At 60.1% G+C, this 16,190-nt stretch overlaps 1 protein-coding gene across 1 annotated transcript; it reads left to right on the forward strand.

The window, feature by feature from the left end:
- Positions 1-904: 904 nt before the first annotated feature.
- On the forward strand, positions 905-14,659 carry GTPBP3 (GTP binding protein 3, mitochondrial). The gene is made up of 9 exons (XM_074939214.1): positions 905-1,103; positions 1,946-2,184; positions 6,959-7,045; positions 7,445-7,647; positions 8,513-8,585; positions 9,654-9,797; positions 11,408-11,573; positions 12,740-13,030; positions 14,220-14,659. The coding sequence occupies exons 1-9, from the start codon at positions 1,039-1,041 to the stop codon at positions 14,449-14,451; spliced, it is 1,500 nt and encodes a 499-aa protein (XP_074795315.1). The 5' UTR covers positions 905-1,038; the 3' UTR covers positions 14,452-14,659.
- The last annotated feature ends 1,531 nt before the right edge of the window (positions 14,660-16,190 follow it).

A 16,190-nucleotide genomic window follows, 5' to 3' on the forward strand; every position in this document is an offset into this window, starting at 1 on the left:
TAAATTTAAGCCTAGAAAAAGCCTTAAGAGGAGAGGAGTCCTCCTCAGGACCTGGCTCCAGAGTCCATGCACCAACCTGCCCTGTCTCGTGTCCTTTTCCCCTTCGGGGCAGCCGTGTCTGCATCCTGGGGCAGTGCCACTGAGTCACAGGGAGTCATCCAGGAGGGTGGGATTGCCCTGGGGGTGGATGAGGTCATTTTGTTTTGCAGTATATGATGATCTAGAAAGCTTCCTGGATCTACCAGTTCACTGCAATAAATAATTCACTCCGGTCTCTTCCCAGGGGAACACTCCCCACCACCCGCGAAACACATGAGATCAACGGCAGATCTCTTTCTTTCTCCAGCTAGAGGGTCTGTTCGTTTTTAAAACGACACCAGAAACTAGTATTTTCATTTAGGGGCAGGGACGACCCAACGCTCCCACACTGCGCCTTCGCCTCCCCGCTGAGGTGGCTCCTGGCCTTCTGCACGGGGGGGTTCGGAGTCCCTCGTGCAGAGGGCACAAGCAGGTGCAAACGCCGATGCACGCCGGGCCCAGCCCCCACTCGACGGCGCAGAGCTGAGATCCTGGGTGCTGGGGCTAAATTAGCATCACCCCAGAAATTCTGTCACCGCAAGAGGGAAGTAGTGGATTGACGCTCCGGCCTTTTCATCCCAGGGCTGGGAGCCAGCTGCCCTCCCCTGGGCCCCAGCCCTCGCAAGCGGGCAGGGAAAGGGCCGGGGGCAGCCGGCTCCCCAAAACCCAGCCCGGAGGCGGTACTTAGCCTCGGCCCGCCCCTTTCTTGGGGCTTGACCAATCCGTGTGCAGCCGAGGCGGGGCCTCTTGCCCACACTTGGAGGCTGCCGAGCGCGTCGGCAGGTGCTGGCAGAGGCCGGCCCGCGGGTTCTGCAGCTTCCCGGCGCTTGCTCCGGGAGCAGGAGCCCCGGGGCGCGGTGCCGGCTGCCCCCCGCGTGTCGGGCGGATGGAGGGGGCGCCGCTGGGGGCGGGGGCTCGCTCACGTCCCTCCCCCTGTGGCTGCGCCCTGCCGGGGGGGCCATGTGGCCTGGCACGTGGAGGAAGCTATTTGCGGCGCTGAACCCCGTGTCCGGCGCTGCGCTCAGGTGCGGGGGGGGGGTCAGCCCCTGGGGCGCAGCCGCCGCCGGTGGCATCGGCTGCCGTTGCCCTGGCTTGCCCCTGGCTGCGTGACCTGGAGCCAGTGGCCTCTGCCTCGTTGCTGGGGTTCCTGCCGTGGGGTCAGGAGCCTGTGGCCCACGGGCCGCCAGTAGCCGGGATCTGAATTGCTCAGGTGTGTCAGAGACCCCGTGCGGCAAACCGCTAATGGGGATTCTCTCTGCGGACCTGGCCAGGGCCGTCCCCTAACTGCGAGGCCCCGGGTGGCTGCTGTCTGTGACTCGGGGCCGTGCAGTCCCGTCCCAGCTGGGTTCGGATACAGGGGCACACACGGGCCTGCCTGCAGTCCCTGGCATTTCCCCGCTCACTCTGGCTGAGTAAACAGCAACAGTCGCTTTGCTCGTGCCTGGGCATCTGCTTGCCCGGGTGGAGCAGTTTGTGCATCCGCGACGGTTTCCCCTGGCCTGGCAGGAGCCCTTGCTGCAGCCTAGGGGGATTGGAGGGGACGGTTGGAACCGGCCCGAGCGAAGATCCCAGCCTCTTGCATGACAGGGCAGGGGTGGGGAGCGTCGGCATGAGGGCGCTGGGTCTGGCCGTGGTGCATTGAGTCTGCTGGCAGCTGCTGGTACCAGGTGCTTCGGCGGAAGGTGCTAAGATCACCCCACAATGCACCTGGCCCATGGCATGGTGCTGCTCGTGGGGTAGGAGAGGCTCTTTGCTGCTGTATCCAGCCGTGGGTTACTGAGCAGATGTGGGTGTTGGGACTCTCTTGCCCCTGTGCCCGTCGCTCGGGGCAGTCTCACTTCTGGGCTTTGTCTCGGGTTGCTTTCAGGGCTGTCAAGCGGCTCCGCTGCCCTGCGGGGAAGAGAGACACCATCTTCGCCTTGTCTTCGGGCCGTGGGAAATGCGGCGTGGCTGTGGTCCGGACCAGCGGCCCCGCCAGCGGGGCAGCCCTGCGGAGTCTAACTGGACAGCAGGAGCTACCCCGGCCTAGAGCCGTCGCCTTGCGGAGGATCCTTGACCCCAGCTCCGCGGAGACTCTGGACAGGGGCCTGGTCATCTGGTTCCCAGGTTAGAGCTGAAGGCTGCAGCAGGCTCTGTAGGGCCGCGGTGCCCAGCCCTTGCACCCCGGGGGTCTTTTGGGCAGTTCCCACCTCGGATTCACATGGGGAGTGAAGATGCCGGGGGATATTGATTCTGTGCTGCAAACCATAACAGTTGCTTTGGCTCTTGCTGCCTTCAGTAGCTGGATGGAAACTGCTCATTGGTGGGAGCTCCCCCAAAATGGACCCCTGCCGCTGGTCAGCTTTGCCTGCGCAGGCTGCGTGTGCTCCTGCAGCCCCTTCTAGATCGGATCGCTCGCTCGCCCGTCTGCAGTTCCCAGCATTAACCTGCAGCAAGGTGTCCAGCCCAGCCCCCTGTAGGCACATGCCTGTGTATTCACAGCCCCTCTCTCCCATGGGGATCTCTCCTCCTTCCCACCCCCCACTACCAGGTGGATTCCCAGTTGTGTTCTCCTGGTCATTAAAGAACTGTCCCCGCTCTCCCGGTCGCTCCCCCAAGGGTGAGCTCCTGCCAAATGACATCCTGGGCTTGACCCTCCCAGCGGATCTTGCACTGACCTTGTCTGGGGTTCTGCAAGCAGAGAGATTCCAGGATCGGGCCCGAAATGGAGGCTCGTAGCACTTGGCAGTGGGGTAGCACCTCCCTTTCTGCCTGGCTTTGTGCAGACACTAGATACCAGAGCAGGCATTGCCCCCCCGGCCTGTCCTGCCCCAGTGCCACGCTAGCCCTGGGAGGGTATGTTCACCCTGCAGCCTCGCACCCTTTGCTGGCCTGTGAGATGTGGCAGGTGAGATGGGTTTTCCTTTTTTCTGATAAATCTGCAACCTCTCTCTCAACTCTGGTGGCGTCTTGCCCTGTGCGCGCGCGATGGAATCGGAACTGCTTAGCTCTGTGCATCATAAGCCCTATACCGAGAACAGCTAATGGGGAGTTTTCCTTTAGCTCAAGAGCTTGTGGAGCAGGAAGATCCCGGCTCTATTTTTGGTGCTTCCATGATGCTCCAGAGAGGTTATGGGTTTCTTATGGCATTTACAAACAGGATTGCATGCTCCGGCCTATTCGCTGTACCCACTCTTCCCCCCCTCCCCGCTTTCCTATTATTGAGTACTTTGGTCTGAAAACAGGATCTTTGCTCCCTCATCTGTTCCCCACCCAGTCCCACAAGGCTGCCAGTGAGCGGCTGTGTTATCGCAGCTCAGTGGGGAGTAAACACCTGGTACAGGTGGCCTCTGGGGTTATAGAGTGGAGCCTCCCAGAAAGCACACGATACCCGGGCAGAATTCCAAAGAGGATGTTGTCTGAGGGTTTCCTAGCAGGCGTGAGCGGTTCTTTGTCAAACGCTGAAGGGTGGAGATAGTCCTAGCTGCAGGGAGCCTTTCTTTCCTGCGGCTAAGTCCAGGTAAAGTCCGTGCAGGGCTTGACCTCCTTGGCAATGAGAGCACTGGGGATGGCTGCCACTGATACCATAATTACCAACGAGCCGATCCCCTTTGTGGGGTTGGCCATGGGTCCCCTTTCAGTGGCCGCCCTCCCATGTGATGCTGCGCGCTCCCCTCGCTGGGGCAGCAGCTGCAGGGACTGAACCTGGGACTTCTTGAGCTAAACAAGCACCAGTCTCTATTGTCAAAAAGAAAAGGAGGACTTGTAGCACCTTAGAAACTAACAAATTTATTTGAGCATAAGCTTTTGTGAGCTACAGCTCACTTCAGGTGAGCTATTACCCGCAGGAGAGCGGGCCGGGGGGGAAACCTTTTGTAGTGATAATCAAGGTGGGCCATTTCCAGCAGTTGACAAGAACATCTGAGGAACAGTGCGGGGGGGAATAAACATGGGGAAATAGTTTTACTTTGTGTAATGACCCATCCACTCCCAGTCTCTATTCAAGACTAAGTTAATTGTATCCAGTTTGCAAATTAATTCCAATTCAGCAGTCTCTCGTTGGAGTCTGTTTTTGAAGTTTTTTTGTTGAAGAATTGCAACTTTTAGGTCTGTAATCGAGTGACCAAAGAGATGGAAGTGTTCTCCGACTGGTTTTTGAATGTTATAATTCTTGACGTCTGATTTGTGTTCAATTATTCTTTTACGTAGAGACTGTCCAGTTTGACCAATGTACATGGCAGAGGGGCATTGCTGGCACATGATGGCATATATCACCCATAACTATTTCACATTCGGGGACAATGTATACGTTCAAATCAGCGGCACTGCTATGGGTACCCGCATGGCCCCACAGCATGCCAACATTTTTATGGCTGATTTAGAACAACACTTCCTCAGCTCTCGTTCCCTAACGCCCCTACTCTACTTGCGCTATATTGATGACCTCTTCATCATCTGGACCCATGGAAAAGAAGCCCTTGAGGAATTCCGCCATGATTTCAACAATTTCCATCCCACCATCAACCTCAGCCTGGACCAGTCCACACAAGAGATCCACTTCCTGGACACTATGGTGCTAATAAGTGATGGTCACATAAACACCACCCTATACCGGAAACCTACTGACCGCTATTCCTACCTACATGCCTCCAGCTTTCACCCAGATCACACCACACGATCCATTGTCTACAGCCAAGCTCTACGATACAACCGCATTTGCTCCAACCCCTCAGACAGAGACAAACACCTACAAGATCTCTATCAAGCATTCTTACAACTACAATACCCACCTGCTGAAGTGAAGAAACAGATTGATAGAGCCAGAAGAGTACCCAGAAGTCACCTACTACAGGACAGGCCCAACAAAGAAAATAACAGAACGCCACTAGCCATCACCTTCAGCCCCCAACTAAAACCTCTCCAATGCATCATCAAGGATCTACAACCTATCCTGAAGGACGACCCATCACTCTCACAGATCTTGGGAGACAGGCCAGTCCTTGCCTACAGACAGCCCCCCAACCTGAAGCAAATACTCACCAGCAACCACACACCACACAGCAGAACCACTAACCCAGGAACCTATCCTTGCAACAAAGCCCATTGCCAACTGTGTCCACATATCTATTCAGGGGACACCATCACAGGGCCTAATCACATCAGTCACACTATCAGAGGCTCATTCACCTGCACGTCCACCAATGTGATATATGCCTTCATGTGCCAGCAATGCCCCTCTGCCATGTGCATTGGCCAAACTGGACAGTCTCTACGTAAAAGAATAAATGGACACAAATCAGACGTCAAGAATTATAACATTCAAAAACCAGTCGGAGAACACTTCAATCTCTTTGGTCACTCGATTACAGACCTAAAAGTTGCAATTCTTCAACAAAAAAACTTCAAAAACAGACTCCAACGAGAGACTGCTGAATTGGTATTAATTTGCAGATGGGATACAATTAACTTAGTCTTGAATAGAGACTGGGAGTGGATGGGTCATTACACAAAGTAAAACTATTCCTCCCCGCACTGTTCCTCAGACGTTCTTGTCAACTGCTGGAAATGGCCCACCTTGATTATCACTACAAAAGGTTCCCCCCACCCCACTCTCCTGCTGGTAATAGCTCACCTTAAGTGATCACTCTCTCGTTACAGTGTGTATGGTAACACCCATTGTTTCATGTTCTCTCTATATATAAATCTCCCCACTGTATTTTCCACTGAATGCATCCAGTGAAGTGAGCTGTAGCTCACGAAAGCTTATGCTCAAATAAATTGGTTAGTCTCTAAGGTGCCACAAGTCCTCCTTTTCTTTTTGCGAATACAGACTAACATGGCTGCTGCTCTGAAACCAGTCTCTATTGTCTGAGCTAACGAACTCGGGCGCCTTAGCTCAACCTCTGTAGCCATAGACCGTCGTCCCGAGGGGGACAGCACCATGCTGCTGAGCCTGCGTGGCACACACGGCTGGATTTCCGGGGGCTGGGATAATCTCTGCGCTAGGAAGCCAGGCAGGGTTGGGCTGGTTGCTTGCCTCAGGGGTGGAACGAGGGAACGGTGTGGGTGACTCTTCCCTTTGCCAGTACAGACTCCAGTGCCCCAGCATGGGGCCCTTGGCTCTCTGGCCCCTCAAGCTCAGACCCGAAGCACTTGGGATACCCCTGGCACGTTTTGCAAGAGCAGGGCCGTTAACTCTGTTCTGAGGCCCTGGCCAGAGGAGTCGTCTTTGCTCCCTGCTGAACTCTTGCAGACCATCGCTGGGCGCTGTCAGGCAAGCTGCTGTGCTCCAGCCAGAGGTGGCTGCCTTTTAGGGGTGGGGGGAAGCGATCTGTAGATGAGGCTCCGTGTGAAGGCACCGTTCAGGAGAGGCCTCCTCCCTCTCCATCCCTAGTCACTGTCTGGTTCTTTTCTGCAGATGGAGCTTTTGATTCCTCCTCTGCTGTCCTTAGTCTCAGCTGTCTGTCCCTTCCCGGCAGCACGTGAGCCCGTCGTCCTCATTCCAGCTGATGGGCCTGTGTCCCGTCCTGACAACACCAGCACGGAGACAGAAAGAGTTTCTTTAATGTTTCATCCCGTGCCCACCCCGGTTGGGTGGCTCCTCCCCTCCCCCACCACCCAAGGGCCACGTGTTAGAGAATCAGAGAAGATCAGGGTTGGAAGAGACCTCAGGAGGTCATCTAGTCCAACCCCCTGCTCAGAGCAGGACCAGCCCCAGCTAAACCATCCCAGCCAGGGCTTTGTCAAGCCAGGCCTTAAAAACCTCTTAGGCTGGAGATTCCACCCCCTCCCTAGGGGACCCATGCCAGGGCTTCACCACCCTCTGCGTGAAAGAGTGGTTCCTAATGCCCTATCCCTGTCCCCGGGGAGCGCAGTCTCTGATGGGCTCTGTGCTCTGCAGGGCCCCACAGTTTCACCGGGGAGGACTGCTCCGAGCTGCACGTCCACGGGGGGCCGGCAGTGGTGGGCGGCGTGCTCCAGGCCTTGGGTAAGTGTCTCTCTCCGTCCTGGATTCTCAGTCACTCTGTTCCTGTTGCGTTCTGGGCCTTGGAGGGGGAGAAACGGGCCCTGGCAAGCCCTGGCTGGGTTGAGCTGGCGTTGGGGCCCTCACCCAGGCATCGGGGGCATGGCCAGAGCGTGCTGCGGCTGTTCTGTGTATCTCAGTACCCCGAGTATAAGGTAGAGCAGCCTGGAGCCTGTGACTGTCAGTGGGGGCTGGGCAGGGGTCCTGCATGGCCCCAGAATATGGCCCCCGCAGGCACTGATTCTCCTGCTGGGGAGCTCTTGTCTCCTAGAACTGGGGCAGCTTGCCTAGCCCTGCCTGACTGCATGAGGAGCGATGCCCCGGGGGGCCCCCGCTCAGGTTTGCTGCGTGTGGTTTTTCTAGGGCGCCTGCCCGGCCTGCGCCCAGCTGACCCCGGCGAGTTCACCAAGCGAGCTTTCCAGAATGGCAAGCTGGGCCTGACTGAGGTGGAGGGCCTGGGGGACCTGATCCACGCCGAGACGGAGGCCCAGAGGAGGCAGGCGCTGCGGCAGATGGAGGGGGAGCTGGGGCAGCTGTACCAACGCTGGAGTGAGGAGCTCACCAAGGCAAGGTCCCCCTCTCCCCCAAACCCTGACTGAGGCCTGAATGCCCATGTTGGGAGCAAAGGGAGGCAACGTGGCTAGGGTCATGGGCTGGAAGGGGGGACTCCTGGCTTTGTCCCTGACTCCGTGTGACTCTGGCTGAGTCACTTCATCCCTCCGGGCCTCGGTTTCCCATCTGTAATGGGGGTGCTGGTATCAGCCCTCCTTTGAGCTCCATGGGCACAGAGGGGTTAAATATTCTTGCACCAAGCGGTATTACCCATGTTCCCAAGGGCTGCGTTTGGCAGCACTTGACTCCATCCGCAGACACGGTTAGAATCTGAACACGCCCACCCTGTGCCCGCCCGGGGCATTTTCTGGGAGGCCAGAACGCCGCAGTGCAAGGGGTAATGTGAAAGGCTTCCCGATGGGGTGTCTGAGGAGCGGGCTGGGGAGTCCTGGCTTCCGCTCCCCGCTCTGACCCCGCTTCCGTTGGTGGCTTTGGGCGAGTGGCGTCCTCTCTCTGGGTCTCCGTGTCCCCAGCTCTAGTACTGACCCTGCTTTGAGCTCCCAGGAGGGAAGCGCTAGCTAAGGGCGAGGCGTTAGCGGCTTTCACAGGGTCACTGAAGTAGCTGGCCTGGTGTAAGAGACCCCTGCACCCCAGGAGGTTAAGACATCTGCGGGAGCCGGAGAAGGGTCCCTGGGCTCTGGCTGTTGAGCTCAGGTTTGCTAGTCGCTGCTGAACATGGAGGGACCCTGGGGGAGCAAAGATAGACCCCAAATCCTGCCATTGGAGCCAGGTGAGGCTCAGCCTGGGTGCGGGAGTCTGACCTGACGGCAGGATCGGGGCTGTAATTCGCGACGTGCTGTCCCCCTTTCCACCCCTTAGGCTCTGGCCCATGTAGAAGCCTTTATCGACTTCAGCGAAGATGACAATCTAGAGGAGGGGGTGCTGGCTCAAGGTGAGTGGTGCTGGCCTGCCCTTAAAGGGTCAGCGTCCGCCCGCGCCTTGCACCTTGCGCTGTCCCTTGCGCCAGGGCGAAGCAGGGGCAAGATGCTGCCGTGGCAGCGTTCCCCGCTCGGTTGGGCTGGTGTGAATGACGACATGGGTTCGGACAGCAGTGACCTGGGGCCATGACTTCTAGGACCCTGCAGATCTCTGTCTGCGACGCCCTGGAGTGTTAAATTGCAAAGGCTTCTTGGAAATCTGAATTTCCTCTGCTGCCATCTGGTTCGTTGGTTCGACACAGGCTGTGCCATGATCCAGTCATGGCCCTGTTCTGTGCCACAGAGCAGACTGGGGCGAAAGGTGCCCAACCCTTCTGCTGGCCAGGGGTCAGTTTCATCCTGTCCCTGGTCAGTTTCACAGGGCACCACACAGCAGCTGTGGCCCCGTTTCCATGACAGCAGGGGAAATAATTTAAATACTGGGGAGGGAGCCTGTTTTAATTGGAACTCTTGAAAAATACCCTCGGTTCCTGTTTAGTTTGGTGAACTCCCCTTGATTTCATACCAAAATCTAAATCCTGAGCCCTCGAACTGGTGGTCGATTGAAGCGCTGCTCTGGTTGTGGCACTGGATTGGGACTGGTCCGATTCAAGTCCTAGCTCTGCCACAGACTCCCTGTGTGGCCTGGGGCAAGTCACTTAATCTACCCTGGGTCTCCGTTTCCATTTATGCTGTGTGTGGTGGGGGGTGACGGTCCTCCCTTTGTCCCTCCAGACTGAGTGCTTTGTGGGGCAGAGATTGTGTCTGCAGGAGGGAGCCCCGCTCTCTGGCGAGGTTCGCCTGGCTCAATGGGGCCCTGCTCTTGGGTGGGGTCTTTCTTTAGGTGCTACAGTAATGCATGAAATGATAACAGCCTGCCCAGGCAGCTGTCCCCTGTGCGGGCCTGACTGCCGGATTGGGGCCGCAGTGCGTTGCTGGGGTCCCTTCATCTGTGCTGTGTTTTCATTTCATTTCACTTTGCTTTTTTTGTTCCTTCCTCTCCTCCCTGCTCTTGGGGTGCTGACCCGGTGCCCCGGTCTCAGTGGATGCTGCTGTGCAGACGCTGGAGGAGGAGGTGAGCGGACACCTGCAGGACGGGCGGCGCGGGGAGCGGCTGCGCGGAGGAGTTCACGTGGTGATCGCTGGCCCCACCAACGCTGGCAAGAGCAGCCTGCTTAACCTCCTGTGTGAGTCGGGGCAGGCGAACCTCCATCCACAGCTCTTGGTGTCCCCAGTCGTTCGGTGCCTTGCCCACCCCAGAGGATGGTTCAGTCCCATGTGGGATTAGGCACTGGCTGGACAGCCAAGGACAAGGGCCCTTAATTCACCCAACAGGTACAGGCCCTGCGAGAGCTTCCCACCGCCCGCTGCTGGGGGGAGTTCACTCTCCATTCAGTCCTGGCTTCTCTGGGCCAGCATCTGTGCCACGGATGCCAGTTGCCCCAGCACCAGGGTCTTCATTATAGTGTCATGGCCGATGCCAGGGATTGGACTGGGGCTTCCAGAGCCGACAGCACCAGGCTCCACAGCCGGATCTGTGCAGGGGGCTGGGCCAGACTCCCACGCTCTGTGGATCCGGTACAGAGTGCGACACAAAACATGCACTGGCCGCTGAGCTACAATGCCGCCTCCTTCCTCTGCACCCCAGACACCAAAGCCGTGGGGGCTGATTCTGCTGCTCCCCCCACCCCTGTGCAGAATTTGGTCCTGGGGCCAAAGTCCTTAAAACCTGCACTGATTTTTGGCTTCCCCAGGGTTTGGGTTTGTTGGGGGCAGGGCACAACACAACTGGAGACACCTGGGGCTGATTCTCTGCGGTGCTGATCCCTGCAGCTCCTGCTGATTGGAGCCAGCACTGCAGGTGCCCGGCGCTGCTCGAATTGGGCCCCACGCGCCCCAGGCTCGGGACCTGCGCTGGTAGCATGTGGCTGGATGAGTGGCTGCGATGGGACAGGGTCAGGGTGAGGCTCTGGATCAGGGCACGAGCCCCAGGGGTGGGGACTCCACCTACTTATCTGGGCTTGTGAGTCGCTTGTTATTGCTAATGAGAAACCGTCCCGATTTCCCCGGGGTTAGGAAACGTGCGGGAAAGCTCCCCAGTGCCCACTAGATGGCAGCATGAGTCCCCGCTGGGCCGGGTGCTGTCATGGGGCAGGGAGTCTCTTGCTCATTATCTTTGTGTAACCAGGGGCTGCTTAGCCCCGACTGAATGGGTTGGCTTTGGCAGCGCATCAGGACCCCAGGAGGTGCATGGGGGTGACGCGGCCGCCTTCCCCCCAGCGACAGCATGAAGGACTAGTGGCCTCGTACTGGTGTCGGGGGCTGGGGGTGCTCCCCCTGAATGGGTTAGACTCGGCAGGGAGCTGCTGGGTCTGGCCTCCCCACATGTCTGCAGCTGTCCCTTTGGGCCCCCGGCCTCGCCAGTTACGGGCCCTGACGGCCACAAGATGCCTCTGGAACCTGTTCCATGGGGGGAGGTGGCCGTACAGAGGGTGCCCTGTTGAGGGAGGGGAAGGCTAGGCCCAGGCTCGGGGCGTACAAGGTGGGGATCCTTTGGCTTCATGGGATGACTCTTCACAGAGCAGCCCCTGGCGAGGGCCCTGGGAGAGGTGGGGGGCCCAGGCCTTGCCAGATCTCGGGGCCAGGGAAGGTGTGTCTGGGGGGGGCGGCACCCCTGTGCTGAGGGCTCCTCCTTCCAGTCTCACTCCTAGCAACAGACCTCCCCACCGATTGTTCCCAGCGTGGTCCCTGAACTCCCGCGTAACTGCCCCGCTCTCCCCTCGCTCTCTCTGTCTAGGCCAGAGGCCTGCGGCCATCGTGTCCCCCGTTGCGGGAACGACACGGGACGTGGTGGAGTCAGCGCTGAACATTGGCGGTTACCCCGTGGTGCTGAGTGACACGGCTGGGCTGCGGGAGACCCAGGACGTCGTTGAGCGGGAGGGTGTGAGCCGAGCTCGGGAGAGGTGAGGCAGGTGTTGGCTGGGGGCGGGTGAAAAGGCAGCCGGAGGCCTTTCCTCGTGGCCCTGTCGTGTGCCTCACGGCGGCTTTGCTCTGAGAAACAGGAATAGCGGGGGGCTGTGGGTCAGGACTGAGGGGCACCGGCAGGGCTGGGAGACCAGGGGGCTGCGGGTCGGGACTGAGGGGCACCGGCAGGCAGGGGGCTGTGGGTCAGGACTCAGGGGCACCGGCAGGCAGGGGGCTGCGGGTCAGGACTGAGGGGCACTGGCAGGGCTGGGAGAACAGGGGGCTGTGGGTCGGGATTTAGGGGTGCCGGCAGGCCTGGGATAGCAGGGGGCTGGGAGAGCAGGGGGCTGTGGGTCAGGATTAAGGGGAACCGGCAGGGCTGGGAAAGCAGGGGGTTGTGGGTCGGGATTGAGGGGCGCTGGCAGGGCTGGGAAAGCAGGGGCTGTGGGTCAGGATTGAGGGGCGCCGGCAGGGCTGGGAGAGCAGGGAGCGGCGGGTCGGAACGGGGGGGCGCCAGCAGGGTTGAGCTGCAGTGATTTCCCGTTAGCTGTAAGGTCCGTGTTGCTCTGCTGAGCTGACATCTCAGTGACCCACAGCCCAGATGCAGGCTCCCCTCCCAGCCGCTGCCGGGCAGCCAGCCTGCCAAACAACCCCTCCCCTTGGGAAGCCCCTGCTTGCTGGCTCTCCCGGGCCGGCGGGTCCCTGGGGGCCGGATGCATGGGGCTGGCCCTCTCTGGCCGTGGCCTGCGGGGTGTCAGGCAGGCGCTAAACAGACAGCCGGATCCTTCCCGTGAGCCAGGCCCATCCCGGCCCCACCCGAGACATCATCAGTGCCCCCTGGCAAAGGGCGTGCGGCTTGGGCCTCTCTCTGTCCCATGCATTCAGGCTCCCTGGTGGGGGGGGCACTGACTGTGGGGCAGATTCCGAGACCTGCTCACAGGGGCTGTGGGGGGGGGGGGCAGGGTCATGTCCCTTTCCGGGTGTGGGGCAGGCACAGTGACGGGGCAGGCTGGAGTCATGCTCAGTGCCCGCTTGGTACCATTAACCCCATGTTTGCCATCCATTCGGAGCAAGCACCCCCTCTTCAGCGGGCAGCACTCCCAGGGTGTGCATGGGAGGGGGGGTGTGTCTCGGTGGCCAGTGTCATGGCCCTTCTCCCCCGCAGGCTGCAGCGAGCGGACGTGGTGCTGGCCGTGCTGGCCGCTGTGGACGTTGATCCGGAGCCCGGGCGCTTTGCTGATGCCCTGCGAGCCGTCCTGCCGCCCGGACCACCGGCCCAGCGGGCACCCTGCATCCTGGTCCTGAACAAGGCTGACCTGCTGGAGGAGGGGCGTGGGGGGGCCCTGCTGGGAGCCTGTGGGCAGGGGGCGCTGCCCCCCGCCTGCCTGCTCTCCTGCAAGACCGGAGAGGGCGTGGACAGCCTCCTGAGCCTGCTGGGGACACAGCTGGAGCAGATGTGAGTTCCCAGGGGTCGGGATTGAGGGGCGGGGTGGGGTTGCATGTGTGATATGAGGGGCAGGGGTGGGTGGGACAAGCTAGGCCAGGCCTGGGGGTGGGGAGGCATCTCATGGGCTGGGCTCCAGGTTTGTCCCAGGTGACTGCTGTGACAGAGAACTCGGTGATGCCCCCTGGCAGCAGGGGGCGCTGTCTGGGGCGGGGAGTGGGGCTGAGGGGATCTGTTGACATTGGAATTTGGGGAAGATGCTGCAAACTCTCTGGGGTGTTAACTCAGCTGCTGGCTTGGCTCTAACCACCGGAGCCTTTCAGAGCCAGTGGCTGAGCTGCATCCCATCCGTGTCCACGCGGCTCGCAGCCCAGCGGGGCCTCGTTCCCCGCGGGGGGCAAGGCCCAAACGCATACTGTGGCTGTCTGTTATCAGTGTCCCAGTAACACCTGGAAGCCACAGGTGCGATCAGGGCCCCACTGTGCCAGGCACTGCACAGAGAGAGGCCCTGCCCTACGGAGCTCCCAGCCTGAATAGATAAAGGCTGGGAGGGGAAACTGAGGCACAGAGGGACGAGACGCACGTGCAGTCACTCAGCAGGCAATGGGAGAACTGGGAATAGAGCCCAGCTCCCCGAGCCCCAGCCCAGTGCTCCGTCCACTCGAGAGCACGGCCTCCTTCAGATCACGGAACTGCTTAGCGGGTTGGATGTGTGGAATACACCCAGAATAGCTAGAACTGGCGAGAGGTTTGAGAGGCCTCCGCTTTCCAGCGGTTCCCACCGGCGAAGCTGGACCTCAGCCTTGCTCTGTGCCCTCATCCCAGCTCGGGCGGGGGGGGAGGGGGGGCGGCTTTGCGAGGGTTGGAAATGGAGCTGTTAAGGCACCTTGGCTCATTCACGGTGCCTTAACACCTTGGATGATGGGAGTGGATCCTCCACAGGGAGTTTCCTTGCTGCCATTCCACAGCAAAGGAAGACCGGCCCCGTGCACATAGTGTCTGAGGTTGGTGACGCCCTAGGGCTCCGCTCCGGTGGCAGCGGGATTAGGAGCTAGAGGAGAATCGCCATCAGCTGCGAGCGGTACAGGGTTTGTGACACACAGCGATGCAGAGAGCAGCAGTGCCACCACCTGCTCGAAGCTTCTCTTTGGTCTCCTAAGTGAGCTGGGCTACGGGTGTGACCCCTCCTTTCATCTGCCAGGTGCGGCGACCCTCTGGCTGGCTCCCCGAGCCTCACGCAGGCACGGCACCGCCTCCACCTCACCAGCTGCCTTGGCTCGCTGGGCCGGTACCACGGCTACAAGTCCCTGGATCTGGTGCTGGCAGCCGAGGAGCTGCGACTGGCCCGCAGGCACCTGGGGAAGATCACGGGCCGAGTCAGCGCCGAGGAGATCCTGGATATTGTTTTCAGGGACTTCTGTGTTGGGAAGTGAGGGGCCGGGGCGCCCGCACGGCGTTGTGGGAAGAGCGAGGGGATATTTCAACTGAGAGACGCCGGGCGCGGGAGGAGCTGGGTCTGCGATCCGCTTCGGCAGCGATGAGATTGCCAGTCTCAGCTTAGTTCCCACAGCAATTGTCCTCGGGGCTGGAGAAGCTGATGATTGGGACTGAGGGGCAATGGCAGAGGTCTCGGGGGGGAGCCCAGGAGGCTGGGGGTCAGGACTGAGGGGCAGCGGCACAGCTGGGTGTGCTGGGGGCACAGAAGGCAGAGGACAGCCCCCTCCCGCACCTGCACCTGATTCTCGGGGCTGTCTGCCCCCTGGGTTGTGTTTATTAAACCCCCTGGTCCCTTTCCCTGCCCTGTGATTTGTTCTTTCCTCCCGCCAGCATGAGGCCCATGGAGGTGCCCAACCTTCCATTGCGCTGTGACCATCGGGTCCTGGGGAGGCAAGGGGAGATCGTCCTGCTGGGGGGGAGAAGGGACTATGCATATACCTGTACAGCCTTACCAGCTGGGTGGGGAGGCTGGCTGGGGTTGGGGGGGTGCTCCCTTTAACATGGAGGGTTAATGATCCTTTGCCAGTGCAGTGTCTGAGAACACTTTGCTCACACAAATGAATTCAGCCTCCCAGCCCCGGCAGCCGCACTTTACAGGGGGGAAACTGAGTCACGGGGGAGGGAGTCTCTCCGTTCAGAGCCAGCCGTGTGCTCGAAGCTGTACAGGGCCTGGCTGCTACAAGGCGGCGGGGAGGGGTGTGCTGGGAGGGTTTTCGCCTAGCGCTGCTGATGGAGTGAGGGGTGGGTAGCGCCTTGGGGTGCTGGAGCTGCCTGGGCTTGTCCATGAGTTGGGGCAGAGCCAAGAATGGAACCCAGGCGTCCAGCCCCTCGAGCTGCCGGCTCTGGTCACAAACCTCAGCAGCTAGGGAGCAGCCGGGCGTTGGGTGCCCTGGCGCAGTGGGTTCGCCAGGAGATGGTTCTGGGGCCATGCAGGTTCTGCTCCTGCCATGGATGCACGTTTCTCCCCTGCTGCCAGGGCCCAAGCTGAGCCAGGAGCCTGCCAGTGCTGTTCCTAGACTAGCCAGCTGGGGGTGCCGCAGAGCAAGGTTAGGCCATTTCTCTACAGGCAGGGCTGGCAAAAGCAGCAACCCTAGGCTCTAACCTGCCCAGGAGTGGGGGGCAGCACCCCTCCCCTTGTGGGGATTATATTTGGGGGCACCTCCTGAGTGTGGAGGGTGCCAAGGGGGTGAGGGAGCCTGTCTGTGGTGGCTCCTCCCTGCCTGTCTTCCAGGGGGGGCGTCTCCGGAGCAGGGGTCACCTGGGCGAGCTGCTCTGCTTCCAGAGGAGGAGAGTAAACAAGGCCCTCAAGCAGCTGGAAGGGAAAAACTGGCCTGAACTTCCCCTCAGTCAGCGCCGGGAAAGCCGGGGCCCTGTCTGGCAGGAGGTGAGGGCTGTAGCCTTCAGCGAACGCACCCGCAGCGCTGCTGGGTGACGGGGCCGTGGCACCAGGAGCCCTGCCCACAGGCTGTGGGGCGGCTGAACTGTCACAGCTGAAGGCCTTGGGACAGGCCTGGGCAAACGTCGGGGATCACGGCGGCTACAGCAAGACTTGAACTCTGGGCCCTCTGTGTGGCGACCCCTGGAGCTAAGGGAGAACCCCTGTTAGCTGTACGGGGCCTATGACACACAGCTGAACAGTTCAGAGTCCAGCCAGCAGAGGGCAGAGGTGCATCCA

Source organism: Natator depressus, chromosome 25 (assembly GCF_965152275.1).
Source record: "Natator depressus isolate rNatDep1 chromosome 25, rNatDep2.hap1, whole genome shotgun sequence".
NCBI lineage: Eukaryota > Metazoa > Chordata > Testudines > Cheloniidae > Natator > Natator depressus.